Source organism: Mytilus californianus, unplaced genomic scaffold (genome assembly GCF_021869535.1).
Source record: "Mytilus californianus isolate M0D057914Y unplaced genomic scaffold, xbMytCali1.0.p SCAF_2, whole genome shotgun sequence".
Taxonomy (NCBI): Eukaryota; Metazoa; Mollusca; class Bivalvia; order Mytilida; family Mytilidae; genus Mytilus; species Mytilus californianus.
The window spans coordinates 25,856,174-25,873,258 of NW_026262668.1; the positions used below are offsets into that span (position 1 = coordinate 25,856,174).

The following is a 17,085-nucleotide window of genomic DNA, read 5'->3' on the forward strand; positions in this document are numbered from 1 at the left end:
TTCAATCGAAAAAAACCTGATCTACACTCGAAAAAAGAGGACCGATTCACTCAATAAACCACGATTTCCGCCGGACACTATACCTACCATGTAATGCTCTTTAAGGAAAATTAAATTAGAATTATTAATAAAGGATATAGAAATAGTATACAATTTCCCCCTTTTTAAGAGGTGCCAGTCCCAAATTTTCAACTTTTCAACAAATTTGAATATTTATCGACTAAACCGATCGTAATGGAGAGGGTTTATGTAGGCTTTTAAAGGGGCATTAGCTACGAGATATACATTTTACAAAAAAAAAAAATAAAGTATGATTTTTTTGTTTTAGGTCAATCATTAATGAAAGTGAAATAGTGAAATAATAATTCGCTTTTAGCTGCCAGTTTGGTTCAATTTTGTCAAAATAAGCAAAGAAACATCGCTGATGAATTATTCTATTGCAAGTGAATAATTCGACCTCATGGAATCCGTATTCATGTGACCTTCTATTTAACTCCTTAGTTAAAGATGGGTTACGCATGAATTATGCGTATTCAGTTATCAAAAGGAACAAAAATGTAAACATTGACAGTGAAACAAGGATAAATCATTTGATTGACTGATTCGATCCACATAAAATCATTCTTATACAGGTAAATACGATGATTAACATATATTGTTAAACTATAATATGAAACCAAACAGACCTAGAAAAATCCAATTGCACGAGTTAGCTATCTATTTATATCTATATTTGTGTTTATATCGGGTTATATGACCGTCGGCAGTCTTCGGAGGTGGTCTCAATGGTTAATTAGATGGCGTCTAGACTAAAATACACACGAAATGCTGATACATATTATCTAGCCCATTCATTGTGAATTGTTTTTTTTTGTCAGCACATAAAATCTATAGCTCAAGACCATCCTGTATTATTTGTGAGACTTATACTTGTTCTAAGAAATAATTGTATGGCTTTAATGAAAATGGTGTATAATAAATATTTTCTAAAATTCAAGTCATTTATTGCTTGAATCTACGTTATTTGTTGCTTAGATCCATGTCATTATTGTTTTAATCTACGTCATGTGTTGCTTAAGTGCCAGTTTTTGTAAGGATCAGGCAGTTCAAATAAAAATCAAAACATGGTCAGAAAAAACCGCCAACCTTACCATGTTATTTTGAAGAACCATCATTCTGAGCCAGAAACAGTATGTCTTTCGTTTCTGTATGTTTGGTAATTCAAAATAACTCTGGATAAGTTTTGTTTAGAATGATAGCAAAATACGGAGTTATCTCCCCTTAAATGTCAATTGGTAGTGCATTTCAACCAAATTGTATCTTCTATTACCAGAACAAGAAAGGGAAAAGAAAAGTATGTTCTTGCATTACTACTTATTATGAACTGAAACCAATGTAAAGTTCAGTGGGTTTTTATTCGTCAAGTTTTCACCACTGCCTGATTCTTATTCAGACAGGAACTTAAATCCGCTTCATTTGTTGTTTGAATTTGCGCATTTGTTGCGTAAATCAACGTCATGTGTTGCTTGAATCCATGTCATTTTTTTCTTGAATCTACGCCATTTGATAATTAAATCTACGTCTGTTAAACTTTGATGGATAGTTGTCATATTTGCAATCATAACACACCTCATTATGTTATACTTTCTTACCTTTTCAGACTCTGTAACCAATGTATTTTAGAACTGAATGAAAACTGTCCACGTTAAAACAAGAACCTGACTGGATATTGTTGATATCATATCGAATGTTTTGAGAATTTATTATCTTTTCTAAAATAGTCGCACGTAGATACTAAGAGCTCTTAATGTCAAACTGTCAAACTATCGTAAATTTAGTTGATAAAAATAAATATATTTGTTAGAAGTTCTGAAATAGGTTTACTAGTTGACAATTGTGATTTTACGAGTGGCACAAACTATGCAGCTAGGTATAAATTAAGGTAATAAATCATCAAAAATCTATGTAATGCTTCTAGTTTATTTGCATGTCTTTAAATTTGGGGGATTTGTTTAGTTTTTTTAGGCTTTTTTTTTGTTGTTGTTGCATGCATATGTTTTAACATACGAATTGATCGTTGCAATGACTCAGCGTTTCAACTTGTTGCAAATATTTTTACTCTTGATTACAATCAATCATACATATTAGAATAATGTCAAATTGACTATATCGATTCTGACATGTTCCCGCACTTCATGTAACATCAAAAAGATTTAACGTCTGTACCCTTTAAAAGAGAATAGCACATTCTAATCTAAAAAAAAAACATCAAAGAAACACTGAAAGAATAAGTCGTACTTGGTTTCAAAAACAATATTAGCCAAAATTTAATTAAATTTCATGTTTTATAAAAAGAACATTTTTAAAGATTCTTTGTAAAAAAAGAATTTAAATTCAAACAAAGTTCTCTGAAACTGACATCATCATGCTTGCAGACAATTTAACTAAATGTTGTGAAAATTCTCCTTTTATTTGCAACTGGCTGGTTGTTTTTATATGCGCAAACAATTGTGAGAAACGAGTATTAGACATGGATAGCGTTGGCATATAATTATAGAATAGGAAAATACTTAAAATGTGCAATATCAAAATGAAAGGAGAAGGTGTGATTGCTTATGAGATATCCACCCATCAGATACAAACATAAAATATGTAAACAACTATTATTTGTCACTTTACCATCTTTAACAATGAGAAAAAACCCGAAACATATTGTAAGTTGTAAAAAGGCCCGGCATGACAAAATGTACCTCCATCTTCTAACGCGAAATAACTAAAAAAGAAAAACAACGGCTTGATCAATGCTTGAAACAATTAACGAAATAACAAATATGCCAGACAGCAGTCAAATTCAACCACTGAATTACAGACTCCAGAATTGTTACAGGCACATACAGAGTATGACGGGGTAATTGTCAGGGCTCAACCCTCGACTAATACGGGACAGTGGCGTAACAACACAACATGAGAACAAACTGTAATCATCAGCTAGAAAGGGTTTGTTTCTTCTTGTACATATTTAGCCTGAATATGCACTAAACAAATATACATGTGCATATGAAATAAAATATACGTTCTGAAAAATCGGTATCATTTGAATTACACCTAAATGTGTACATCTATGTTCCTATGAATTTTAAAGCTATCTTTTGGTGCGATACATTATCTTTTTTTAGTTCGATTTCAGTATGTTTCATTTTCAGAAATGTTTCACTACTGATGTCCTAGTAAAACTGGGAAATGTCCGTATGGACAAAAATATAACTGAAATAATTATAAAAAACAATATTAAAAATGTATTGGAAAAGGTCAGTACTAAATCAGTACTGAAAAATCAATACTGGTACACTTCTAAAAGAAAAACAAGTATTGAAACGACTACGACGGACACCAAAATTAAAAAATAAACAATTGTGCCAATTAACGTATTAGCAAGACAATAACACTTAAAATACGTGTGTTGTGTTATAAGCGACTTTCTGGAATTACCTTCACCAGGTACACTTTTAATCAAATATTTGAAAGGAAAGGAGTTATAAATACTTGAGACACTTTGTGATACGAAAGAAAGTAATATGACGTTTCTATCTTGTAATAATTGTTCAGTATATATTTTACTGTATATGCAACATGCTCTTTATTGGTTGGTGCAATAGCGGATCCAAAAGTGTGTGTGTGTGTGGGGGGGGGGGGGGGGGGGGGGGGGTTCCGGGGGTAGGAACTCCCCCTTTTTTTTTTGAACGATCAATGCTTTTGAATAGAGACATATGGTTGAAACCTCCCTTTATCCTAGAGTGGGAACACCCTCCTCCCCCTTTTAAAAATGGCTGGATCCGCCCCTGTCGGTGATTAGTTTAATAAAGTATTCGTATTTTATAGAGGGTAAATGTACAAAAATGCACACTTAGCAGATGGTAACTAAATTCCAATAAAGTAAAAATATTTAAAAGCATTAAAAGCACAAGTAAAATCACGAACTCAAGATCATAATATTAATTCTAATATTAAATTTAAACAAATATAACAAGTATGATGTAAAACATATGCAACAGTTATAATTTAGTCGCAAATATTTAATAAAATAGCATTGCCTTTATACATTATTTACTTAAGACATCTGTATATGTATTGGAGAAAAAGTTATCGATTAGGCTCCTGGCGATGGACACATCTGATATTACATTTTTATATGTTTATTAAACAAATCATCGTGTTGCGTTTTCCATTATCTTAATACTATTGATTTGTCGATAAACCTATTGGGTATAGTGGAAGTTGGTGTGGTTGTCATCCGCCGTCCAATAACTAATTTTCAGTGGTGTAGACAATTGCTATGATCTAAAATGCAAATCTAAATAGGCAATCTGTATATTTTTTAGGGGACGGAGGATAAAATGACACAAAATAATTAAGATGCAACTGTATACATAGTATTTGAGGCTAGTTAGCCCTAGATGGTTGATGTAATTTTATTTAAACCTCATTTAGTTATAGTGAAGTAGCTAAGGTCTAATTATATTGAAGCACTTTTTCTGAGAGGGGTCTCGCTACTTTCGATGCAGTATGTCCTTAGTTAATCCGAATCCCTAACATGATTCTGGCATTGATACTTCTTTAAACTCAATGATTTAAGGTTTATATATTTGATAGCGTTTTGACATTTGTACTGCATCTCACTTGTATAATATAAGGCGAATAACCTTGTAATTAAGAGTTTGACCAGTGGCATTGTCTGTCGCCCATCAATGAAGACTATAAGGTTAACATTGGTTTGTTTTTTGGAGTTGCTGTCTCACTGGTGTTTATACAACATCTCATTTGCTATCTTTTCGTCAAAAAATAACTATTCCCTCACTATCAACAATTAGTAAACAACTTGTAAACATGTAGTAAATGCTTAAATTAATATCCTACTACAGTATCATTAAATAATGTTCATAATACCATAATCGAACAAAAAAAAAAACAAATAATTAGAAAAAAATATAACCATAAAAGTAAAAGTGGAACTGTTAAATAACTGTACAGTACCTTGTTTCTTCTTTCAGTTTCAAGCGACCCTTCATAATAAATTGAAGATAATTCATCGGGCATAAAAATTATTTATATGGCAGTATTAAACTTTATGTTTGCGAAATATTAAAGGCACATGTATTAGCTAAAGAATACCTTTGAAACAAGTAAACAAACCACAATCATACATTTTGATAATTGAAAATTTCTATGTTTAATAAGTTATTTTTTATCAGACGTCACTATGATGCTTTTTGAACTCTTTGTCATGGTGTCGACCGCGAGTCTCGTTTCTGGGTGACCTTTTGTTTTGACATTCTAAATAACTGCCTCGTAACCAAATATAATATAGTTTACGCATGGCCTTATACAATGGAAAAACCAACACCGTATACTAGTACAAAATGTAGTTAGCTATGAAAGCTCCGGAATGACAACATGCGAAACAACTCAAAAGAGAGAAAAAAAACAACCTGATTAGTACTACAACAATGAAACGTAAATGAGGAAAGATACCAAAAAGAACATTCAAACTCAAAGTCCTAAATAAACTGACAACGCCATGGAAAAAAAGAAAAAAACCAAAAGACAAAATACTGTACACAAAACACAAAATAGAAAAATAAAGACTGAGCAACACGAACTCCACCAAAATCCGGGCGTGAAATACATTCTTTCTGGTCGATTTTACTGTTAAAATTTCTCTCTACTTATCTGTTATAGTTTTCAAGATAATATATAACCCAAAACTGTTTTTGAGATATAAGACCAACAAATGTTTTTTTACTCATGTTCTATTTTTAGCAACATATTAACCATAGTTGATGATGGATCGAATCCCCGGTTACTTTGTTTAACTAAACACCCTAAGGAAAATTCAGGTAAAGTTGGTAACACTTGGATCATGAGTTTCACAGGAGAAGATTTTTTTAAGTTAACGACGACAACGGACGCCACATGATGGCAAAAGCTCACGTTGCTTTTATGCCAGGTGAGCTAAAATCATGAACTCAGGATAATAATAATAATAATAATTTTAATATATAATTTAGCAAAAAAAAAACAACAAGTATGATGTAATACACATGCAACAATTATTACGTACACTGTATTTGAAAATTAAATAGCAGCAAAGATTTAATAAAAATAACATTGACTTTATACAAACTTTACGCTAGACATCTGTATATGTGTTGGAGAAGATATTGATTAGACGTCTGGTGATGGACACATCTGATAGTACACTTTTATATGTTTATCCAAAAATTCATCGCGCAGAGTAAAATGTTGCCAATCTTCAGTAGTTGTAGACAATTGCTATGATCTAAAGTCTTAATAAGCAATCTGTGTATTTTTAGGGGAGGGCGTACAATGACACAAAATAATTAGATGCAACTGTATACATTAGTTAGCCCTAGATGGTTGATGCAATTTTATTTAGACCTCTTTTAGTTATAGTGAAGCAGTAAGGTTCTAATTATATTGGAGCCCTGTTTCTCGCCCCATCCCGCCCCTACTTTCAGTGTAGAGTGTCCTTTAGTAAGTTAATCCGAATCTCTAACATGATTCTGGCATTCATACAACTTTAAACTCAAGGATTAAAGGTTTATATTTGATGGCGTTTTGACATTTCACTTGTATAATATAAGGCGAATAACCTTGTAATTAAATAGTTCTATATGGTCTGCTGTCCATCAACGTAGACTATAAGGTTAACATTACTTTGTTTGTTGGAGTTGCTATCTCGTGGTGTTTATCCAACGTCTCATTTTCTATTTTTTTTTAATCAAAAAGTAACAACCAACAACTTGTAAACATGTAGTCAATGCTTAAATTCATATCCTTACAGTATTATTTAAAAATATTAAGTTATAATAACATAATAACATAAAGGGTCCTCGGTGGCCGAGTGGTCTAAGTAGTTACTACTGTAATCACTAGCCAGTCAGCACTGTGGTTGAGAGTTCGAACCCCTCTCGTGCAGGTGCACTCGACTCCAATCTTAATTGACTAGGATTGTCAGTTTTCCTATCGAAGGTCGGTGGTTTTCTCCGGACACTCCGGCTTCCTCCACCAATAAAAATAGGCCGCCACGAAATAGCCCAAAAGCGGTGCTTAAAAGTGGCGTTAAAACACCAAAAATCAAAAATCAAAATCATAATAATGTAATAAAAGGAAAAGAAAGAAAACCAATAATTATATAAAAAAATATAGATATACCGTGAGAAAAGTAAAAGTGGTACTGTTTAATAACAATATTTAATTTGTTTGCGAAATAATAAAATATTAAACGTACGTGTTCATGTGTTAGCTAATAAAACACCTTTGAAACAGAAAAAAAACAAACCACAATCATATATTTTGAAAATTGAAAACATCTAATCTATCAAACGTCACTATGATGCTGTTTGCACTCTTTGTCATGGTGTCGACCGCGAGTCTCGTTTCTAGATGACTTTTTGTTTTGACATTCTAAATAACTGCCTCGTAACCAAATATAATCCAAATCTTTTTCGTCCACTGGAGTAATACTGGTATCCAACGACTCAACACATTGTTTCTGCGGTTTCCTATTTGGTTTAGGTAAAGTGTTCACATCTACTTTCAAATCTACTTCTATAGAACATTGTTTGTCTTTTAAAAGTGCTGAAATTACAATTTTTTCTATAAGTATGTTTCTTCTCTAATTTGCAAGTCAGTTTAAAGCTAAGCGTGGACATTAATGTTTATGAATACTCTTTAAATTTAATTATTTTAAAATAAAAAGTAAAATAGCAAAAATACCGAACTCAATGGAAAATTCAAAACGGAAAGTCCTTTATCAAATGGCAAAGTCAAAAGCTCAAAAACATCAAACGAATGGAAAACAACTGTCATATTCCTGACTTGGTACAGGCATTTCGGTGTATTGAATCTGGTTTCATGGCTAACTAAACCTCTCACTTGTATGACAGTCGCATATAATTCCATTATATTGACAACCATGGGTGATAAAAAAAAAGACATAATAGGTAACATTGTCAAAAATTGGGGTACAGCAGGCAACATTGTGTTATAATCTTAATCCCAATTAAAACAAATAACTATTTCAACGAAGAAAAACAAAATGGCATATAAACACTCTACAGACATTAAAAATGAAAAAGAAGAATAAAAAAATTGACAATAGCACAATAACGCAATGTATATATATCGAGCGACGGCAAAAGCATACATGTATTATCAAAAATGGACTTTACAACGTGTTAAACATACATCTAAATATTATAATAATAACCAGATTGACAGTATTAAATTAACTGCACCGAATGAGCAATCCGACAATTAACGTCTCTCTAGTGATGCTTCTTAGCAAAATACTTAAATTAAAGCTTAAAACATAATACAAACGAATGAGAAGCTGATAAAACAAAATGAACAAAAGTTAAAGCAAAACCTAGACAAGGAATCCGAGCTGTGCACCGTCCTAAACGAGCAATATAAGAAAGGTATATAGTTGATCGACTATTGGAAGTGGTGAAAGCTTCGAAAAGTTTGTGCAAATAACAATATTCCAATTCTGTATTTTGATTAAAGTCATATAATAGAGCTTGTGTCAAATGCAATTTTTTTTATGAAGGAATACGATTTTTTAAATTCTCAGAAAACATATTTTAAGTGTAACAAATGATTAATTCTTTGAAAACTCTTATAATAGAATATGCGATCGGTCCATGCATATTATGAAAATTAACTATTACAAAACTTACCGACTAAGGCATTCTTCCTTTTTTCGAACTCTTTATTGAGCATCTCGACGAGAAAGGTTTGAGTTTTATTTCGTTGTATTGAAAGCACTAACATTTCATAAGCTTGAGGTCCTTTTGTGAGAAGAATATCCAAAAGCTTTCCAACTTTTGAAGTTTGCGTAGTTTCTTTTTTTATATTTTCTGAATCATCTTTCGTTATGATAAACTTTGACCTGAGAAAGTCAAAATGATCTTCTGGATTTATGTATTTGCAAAGATAAGACCGTTTTTCCTCTAAAATCTGAAAAGATAGGAAACTCTTTGAACAAATATGCTTCAATAATAACCATATATTCGTTGATTGAAAAATAGGTGATTTCCATTTACATAACAAATGTGAAAACATTACAAAAACACCTTATATATGGGGAAAAAAACTTGCAAAACATAGAAATTTCTGTGGTAAAAACGCATTGGAGTAGAACAATAGGCGCAATTTCATCAAGAAGCTTAAGATTCAGCACTGCTTTGACGAAAAAGATAGAAACGGACTCTGTTGGATAGTTATCTCATTGGAAATCATACCACATCTTCTAATCTATATAGCAAAACAGTAATTAAATGGGGCCAAAAAAAAAGAGAATAAAACAAATAAAATTAATTTTTTCAAATTCTTGTTAGTGTTGAAATTTTTCAATTTACCCCATTTTGGACGTGCTTTGTGTCTTTGTTATTGCTGGTTTGTTGTTGCTATTTTCACGATTCAAAAAAGTATACGAGAAAAAAATTGGAATCAGTTTAAAAATTCTATTTCCTCAAATGAATGTTTCCTTGAATATTTGCTATCCGATTGGTAAAACAAAAAATATTGTAATTGTTTTCACGACAGCGCATTTCCACAATAAAAACAGCGTAAGAAGTACAAAAAAATATTCTGAAGTATCATGCCATGATTAATTTGATTATCGTGGCCGTGGGTACGCCTCAAACCACACACTTTAAAATTGTTATGTGTTGTTTATACGTCAAACACACGGCATTTAGAAGTATTGTCAAAGATAGGTCGGAGCTGAATAGCGCTAACGTATGAGGTCTCCCTGCATACGGGTACATTGCAAGCTTTCATGGTATACCCCCGACTCAACGTGTTGGTCTAGTACAAAGTAGTATGTATTTATATCGAATTTACATGCTTTTGTCCTAAATATGCTTGTAATGTTTGTCTACGGACGTTCAAAAGCCATTAAATTATCACTCTATAAATCCTTATTGTCTGACGTCACGAAAAATTCAATAGGTGGACATTCGTTTTAATGATGATGGTCATAAGTTGCATTGCATTGGGTCGCGCGGGGAACAAAGAGCAGATTAACTAACCAAATTGTGTTGTATGACCAAAAGAAGATGTGATATGAACGGCTTTTAGACAGCAATTCAACAATACAAAACACAAGATAAGTCAGGAGCCTGTGATTCAGCTGTTGTCGCTGTTGCTGTATATCATGTTTATTTTCTTTGTTTGTTGTTTTGTACATAAATCAGGCCAGATCGTTGGTTTTCTCGTTAGAATTGTTTTACATTTTGTCATGTTATGGCCTATTATTGATTGCTATGTGGTATGGGTTTTGCTCATTGATGAAGACCTTACGATGACCCATAGTTGCTAACATCTACAACACATGGTCTCTTGTGGATAGTTGTCTCATACCACATCTCCTTATTTTATATAATTATATATTGGAGTCAACAGTGCAATACACTTGACTTGTTGCTGTTTAATTGTACCGCCCTTTACTGCGTCACATTCTATGATTTTATATCGCAGGCATTTTTTCTAAGCCTTAGCATGTATTAGATAGTGAAACTTGATAAGCTACTAGTATTTAAAAGCTTATACTCGTCTTTTAATTACATTCTACACTTTGTATCTCACCCCCCCCCCCCCCCCCCCCCCTCCCCCCCCCACCCCCCCCCTCTCCACGGAATTCTCTCATCCGACAGTCGAACTCATGCATAAGACAATCTTCCAATGCGGTGTTTGGGATGTATAAATACACAGCCACACCCAGTCGGAACGAGGACGTTAAATGGGATTTTTTTACAAATCATATCCGTATAATTTAATGTTGATTTATTCTCTTCCTGCACATACCTGAAATATTTGCCACTGAACGTTAAATAAACAGTTATCACCGCATTCATCAAGATAATACAATCATTATTATGTTGTTTAACTGAATTTGCTGCGCGCAAAGTGTTTTTTTCTATAAAAGGTACGATTACAGTCAAGGTTTGAAAGCAATTATGGCAGTTATATTAACTATGCACTTTTACAACTTTTAAACTTAAATGTATTCAACTTGCAAAGTTAATAGTTATCAGAAACAATAATGAACCCTGAAAAATAATAAAAAAAATTATAAAAGGTATCACGCTTTGTTCAATTCCAAACTCAAGCGGTAGTATTTCATATTTGTTATAGAGCAGTATACAAAATGATTGTACACTATGTTTGCTCACGATTATACATGAATGTAGAAATACAATAATTTGTACATATACACACCAATATCCGGTATTTAACTACATGTACTTACTTTAACAGTTTAAGATGGTGTGTTTATTTACCTGTTCCGGTTGAAATGGCATAAGCTATTTAAAAGTGATAATTCTCGCAAATAATTCTATGACAATATAATAGAAATAATATTTATATTTACATAACGTTTAGCATTCTCTAAAATTTCTTCTTCTTCAACTTTTTCCACAGATGGCATCATATCAACAGAAACGGTTACATGGGAAAGCCAGCGTTATTTCCTTGTTTATCTTAAGGTTGTACACTAAAGGTAAAATCCCCGACGGTAATTTAACTTGTATCCGTTATATTATATGATTTAATAATAGGACATTATTCTACACTAAACTTTTTGTTATGTGCGGAAATTACATTTGATTTATTCTTCCCGCTAAATTCCAATTATATATTATACATAATTATATCAAATTAACAGCAATAAAAAATAAATTATAATGATAAATCAATCAAATTTGTGTATTGCCATATAAGCTTCAAACAGTAAGTTTGTGACAAATACACATACAAAATATGTACACAACTTAAATGAAAAAAAAGGGGAGAGGATACCAAGGGGACATTTAAAACTCAAAAATGTGAGTCGAAGTGAATCCGAGAACGACATGGCAAAAAACGAAAGGCGACGATTGATTGATTGTTGGTTGCTTGACGTCCAGTGGCAAATATGTCATGCATGTTCAGGACGAAAACAAATTAACAATAAATACAATAGGTAGTTCCTGTAATATAGGCCGTCTGGGATGAAGTTGGGGGGAAATTTGGACTACCACGGGAAAATGAGGGTATACATGTATTGGATAGGGACAAAAATTTTACCTAGCAACAGGCAACCTACGAACCCCTCAAAAGAGTTGTTGCAAGGGTTCGAAACGTGCAAAGAACGCGTCGGATTTCAGAAACAACTTCCGAAGGGATGACTTTAAATTAACAATTATGTAGCAAGAAAAATATGATAGGAAACGCAAGCTCTGGAACATCGTATCAACTGAGAGATATATTTATATGTATATACTATTATTATAGACCAGTTAATAGTAAAAAAAGCCCAATCGTTAGTTCTAATTACTTTTTATGTAAGATCCGAATGCAATCACTAGTGATGGTGTTAATGGATTTTGATTTAAAATCATCTTTTCTTCAGGAGAAAATTCTTGATCAGAAATGATTCTCCATCAATCTCTTAAGAGTTGTCAAACTAATGACATTGATAAAATAAATTATAAATAATAATGAATAGTTATTATTACCATGAGTAAACTAGCCATTTGATTCGTCAACCACTTGGTCTTGTTTAAACTAATGACAGTACACACGTTACTATATATCATCCTAAGATGAAAAAGACATAATGGCCCTTATTTGAAGGGAATTAATCCAATCTCGTCAACAGCTGCTTACACATTTTTAGAAATTATGCAATACTAGGCGTATGTACCCTCGAGGACTTTGAGTTTATAAGCGGTAGTATCGAACCCTGTAATCTTTCAACGGTTTGTTTTTGCTTCATCTGATGCACATTTCTTGGTTTGACACAAGGGAAGCTCAGAGCAAAATATAATTCACTATAAAGATAAGAAGATGTGGTATGATTGTCAATGCGACAAATATCCACCAGAGGCCGAAGGACGTGGATTTAAGCAACTAAAGCCTTCAACCATGAGTAAAACCCATACCATGAAGTAAGCTATGAAAAGCCCCGGTATGACAAAATGTGAAACAATTCGAACAAGAAAACTTACATTTTTTGTACATAAAAATTGCTCATTGTTGGAGGCCGTACGGTGACCTATAGTTGTTAATTTCTGTGTCATTTGGTCTCTTGTGGAGAGTTGTCTCATTGGCAATTATACCACATCTTCTTTTTTATATTTACATGTATAGTATGATCTGTGCTAAAACAATAAACAGAAGACAAAAATATGGCAGACAGCAAACAACGACAACCAATGAATCTCTTTACTTTGGAGGGGCTTATAAAGATTGTGGCGGGGTTAATCATGTCTGTGGGCACTCAACCCTCTCCCAACCTGTGTCAGTTGTGAAACAGCAGAACATAAGAAAAGACACGAAATCTGTTGGAAAGGAATTGACTCATCAGATCGACACGAAGCACAAAAACAACAAAAAAAAGACAACAAAAGAAACAAGTTACCGATCCATTTGCTTGTTTTTGAATCCCTGATATTTATTTCAAGTGCACTATATTGTTATATGTTGATTTATCTGAATAAATATTGTTGAAATTAATATAAATTACTGATCCAAGAGTACTCAAAGTTACTGTTAGCTAGTTCAAAGCACATTTATTTACAACTTATAGATTAATCCTGTTTTCCCAGACTTAAACATCAATAAGTGTATATAAAAAGAAGATGTGGTATGATTGCCAATGAGACAACTCCACAAGAGACCAAATGACACAGAAATCAACAACTATAGGTCACCGTACGGCCTTCAACAATGAGCAAAGCCCATACCGCATAGTCAGCTATAAAAGGGCCCCGAAATGACAAATGTAAAACAATTCAAACGAGAAAACTAACGGCCTAATTTATGTTACAAAAAAAATGAACGAAAAACAAATATGTTACACAGCAACAAACGACAACCACTGAGTTAAAACGTTACAGGCCTAGGCTCCCGACTTGGGACAGGCACATACAGAATGTGGCGGGGTTAAACTCGTTTGAAGGCGCCAACCCTCCCCTAACCTGGGACAGTGGTGTAACAGTACAACATAAGAACAAACTATAAAAATCAGTTGAAAAAGGCTTAACTCATCAGATGGATACAAATAAAAATACATCTAACAAAAAACAGAGTGGACGTGGACGGGTACTTATACATCCCCACAACAAAAAAAGACACTAAGTATAGACCTGAGAGTACTCGCAGTTACTGACAAAGTGTAAAGACGTCATAAATATTCCGGGAAATGCTAGCATATGACCTTGTGCAATGCCAAGCTATAAGTATTGACAGAATGTATGACCATACGTGCTAATAAAATTAATGCATATATAGCAACTAATGTTTTAATTTATCAAAAACAAAACTATTACAGTAACTGTGAGTATTGTTCAACCAATATTAAAAAATCCTACTGCAGTGGTCTTTAGAATAATTTTATTCAAAAGATCAATAAATTTACATGGATCATATTTAAATTTACGGGCTCTGTAAAAATTTGGACGCGTTGCATGTATCTCATTTGAGATAAACTATAGGTCATGTAGGTACAGCCAAACTTCCATAACAAGAATTTCATAATATTTTCCAGGCATAGTGTATTTGTCAATGAGATGTATAAATAATATATATATATATATATATATATATAGATTCTACCACTGCATCGAGTGTGATACGATATTTATCCACTCGAGACAGTTAAATTTTCAAATTTAAAACGCGAGGCTCGCCGAGCGTTTTAAATATTTAAAATTTAACTGTCGAGAGTGGATAAATATCGTATTACACGAGATTTGGTGGTGGAATCTGTTTCTCTAATGATTTTCAAACAAAACGCAGGCAAATTTATTCCTTCTTTTCGAATGATCTGCAAAAAGATGTGTTCTTTCTATGTGATGTCATCAGGCATGGTCGCCTTTTTTCATGCCGTCACAATAGGAAATTCAGAGGAAAGCAAGAAAATTCGACGTCATAATCGGATTTTAACCAATGAAGAACTGAGATCAAACGAACCACACGTTGATTAAATTTTTTTTATACAATGGGTGCAGAAAGGGATAAATTGACGAAGAATTAGAGAAATATATATATATAGAAATATTTCAAAGTCAGAAAGCCAAGCCATGATAAACTGAAAAGACCGTGATGATATTGTTATCAAACAAGCAGACAAAGGAAGTGCCGTTGTTGTAATGAACAAGACAGACTACATCGAAGAAGGGAATCGTCAGCTCTCTTACACTAAATTTTATAAAGAATTAACATGTGATCCAACCAAGGAAATCAACAAAAAAATAAATGACGTCCTCTCAGAAATGAATAAAGATAAACAAATTGATGACGATACGTACGATTATCTACGCCCAGACGAAACTTGTACAGCCGGTCGATTTTATTTACTTCCAAAACTCCATAAAGAAGGAATTCCAGGGAGACCTATACATTTTTTGTAGTATCAGCTAATGGCCATCCCACCGAAAAAATTTCAGAATTTGTTGATTACCACCTTAGACCACATGTTAGACAACTGCCATCACATATTCAAGATACAACTGACTATTTGAAGAAAATTAATTCCTTAAGTCCTTTACCTAATGACACAATTTTGGTTTCGATGGATGTGTGTTCTTTATATTCCAAAAGATGAAGGAATAGCAGCGTGTGAAAAAGTAAGGAACACTCGAAGGGATAAACATCCCCCAACTTACTGTCAAGTTCAATTGCTTAAGCTAGTGCTTGAAAATAACAACTTTATTTTCAACGACAAGCACTTTTTAAAGATTGACGGAACTAGTATGGGAACAAAAATGGCACCTTCTTTTGCCAATATTTTTATGGGGGATCTTGAAGAACGCATCCTTTTGAGTGTGCCATACAAACCCTTGTCATGGCTCCGTTTTATTGATGATATTGACATGAAATGGAACGATACTGCAGAACATCTACAAGATTTCTTAGATCATTGTAACCAGTTTCATCATTCAATTAAATTTACATCTGAATTTTCAAGCGAGAAAATTGCTTTTCTCGACACCACCACATTTGTAAAAAACGGGGTCATGACAACTGATCTCCACACAAAGAAAACTGATAAACACCAGTTTCTTTCTCCAAAAAGTTGTCACCCGAAACACTGCTCCAGGAGCATTCCTGACAGTCAAGCCATCAGACTAAAGCGAATTTGCTCCTTGGAATCCAAACTCAACTATCGTTTGGGACAACTCAGAAAACAACTAAAATCAAGAGGATACAAAACCAAAAATATCACAGAAGCTTTTGATAAAGCCCAAGAAAAAGATCGAAATATCCTCATGGAATACAAAGATAAGACGACCCGCCCAGATAGAATTCCGTTTGTTGTAACCTTCCATCCCGATTTGACAAATATTTCATCTACTGTCCGCAAACACTGGCGTCTTATCGAAAATGACTCTTCCTTAAAAAAAAATTTTCCATCACCTCCTGTTATTGCCTATCGCAAACCCAAAAATCTCAAAGACATATTTGTTACATTTAAAGTAAAAAACAAGAGACTTCTAAAATTGGGTGTTACAAACAATGCGGCAGAAGCAATTGTAAGTGCTGTAAAGTCGCCAACACTGACCACTCTTTCACCAGCACAGTAACAAAGATATATGTATAGAAATATAAGGGTTGCCGGTAAAAGAGGTTTACAAAATACAAAATGTAGCCTTGGAAAAGAGCCTGAGGGGTTAGAAAATTATCAGGAAAGGTTGAATAATACACGAGAACATTAGAGGCGAACATCCTTTCAATTATATTAAAGAGCTCTTACCTTTGTTATTTGAAACTCTAGAGTTTCAAAATATCTGTTATTACATGTCATCTTGAGTTTATTCAATTGTTCATGATCACTTTTGTATCTCCATTATGAAACCATATCTTAGCAAAAATATGTTGACAGATTTCTGTATCCGAATTTGAAACGTACACAATATGTTTTCTTTACATTTATTTTTGTAAAGATTGCGTGATATTAATTGCAAATCATCAAAATAAATATACCACGAAAGATTAATGAAATGTTTGACT

The 17,085-nt window shown here is 33.1% G+C and overlaps 1 protein-coding gene across 2 annotated transcripts; it reads right to left on the reverse strand.

The window, feature by feature from the left end:
- Nucleotides 1-5,230: 5,230 nt before the first annotated feature.
- On the reverse strand, nucleotides 5,231-17,085 carry LOC127729563 (B-cell lymphoma/leukemia 10-like). 2 transcript variants are annotated; one of them, XM_052237394.1, is made up of 4 exons: nucleotides 11,462-11,691; nucleotides 8,763-9,042; nucleotides 7,470-7,659; nucleotides 5,231-5,315 (listed from the first exon to the last, which is right to left on the reverse strand). In XM_052237394.1, the coding sequence occupies exons 1-4, from the start codon at nucleotides 11,519-11,521 to the stop codon at nucleotides 5,246-5,248; spliced, it is 600 nt and encodes a 199-aa protein (XP_052093354.1). In that variant the 5' UTR covers nucleotides 11,522-11,691; the 3' UTR covers nucleotides 5,231-5,245. The 2 variants fall into 2 exon arrangements, with proteins under 2 accessions (XP_052093354.1, XP_052093355.1); XM_052237395.1 differs by lacking the exons at nucleotides 5,231-5,315; nucleotides 11,462-11,691 and adding an exon at nucleotides 16,829-17,085 and having other exon boundaries at nucleotides 6,030-7,659.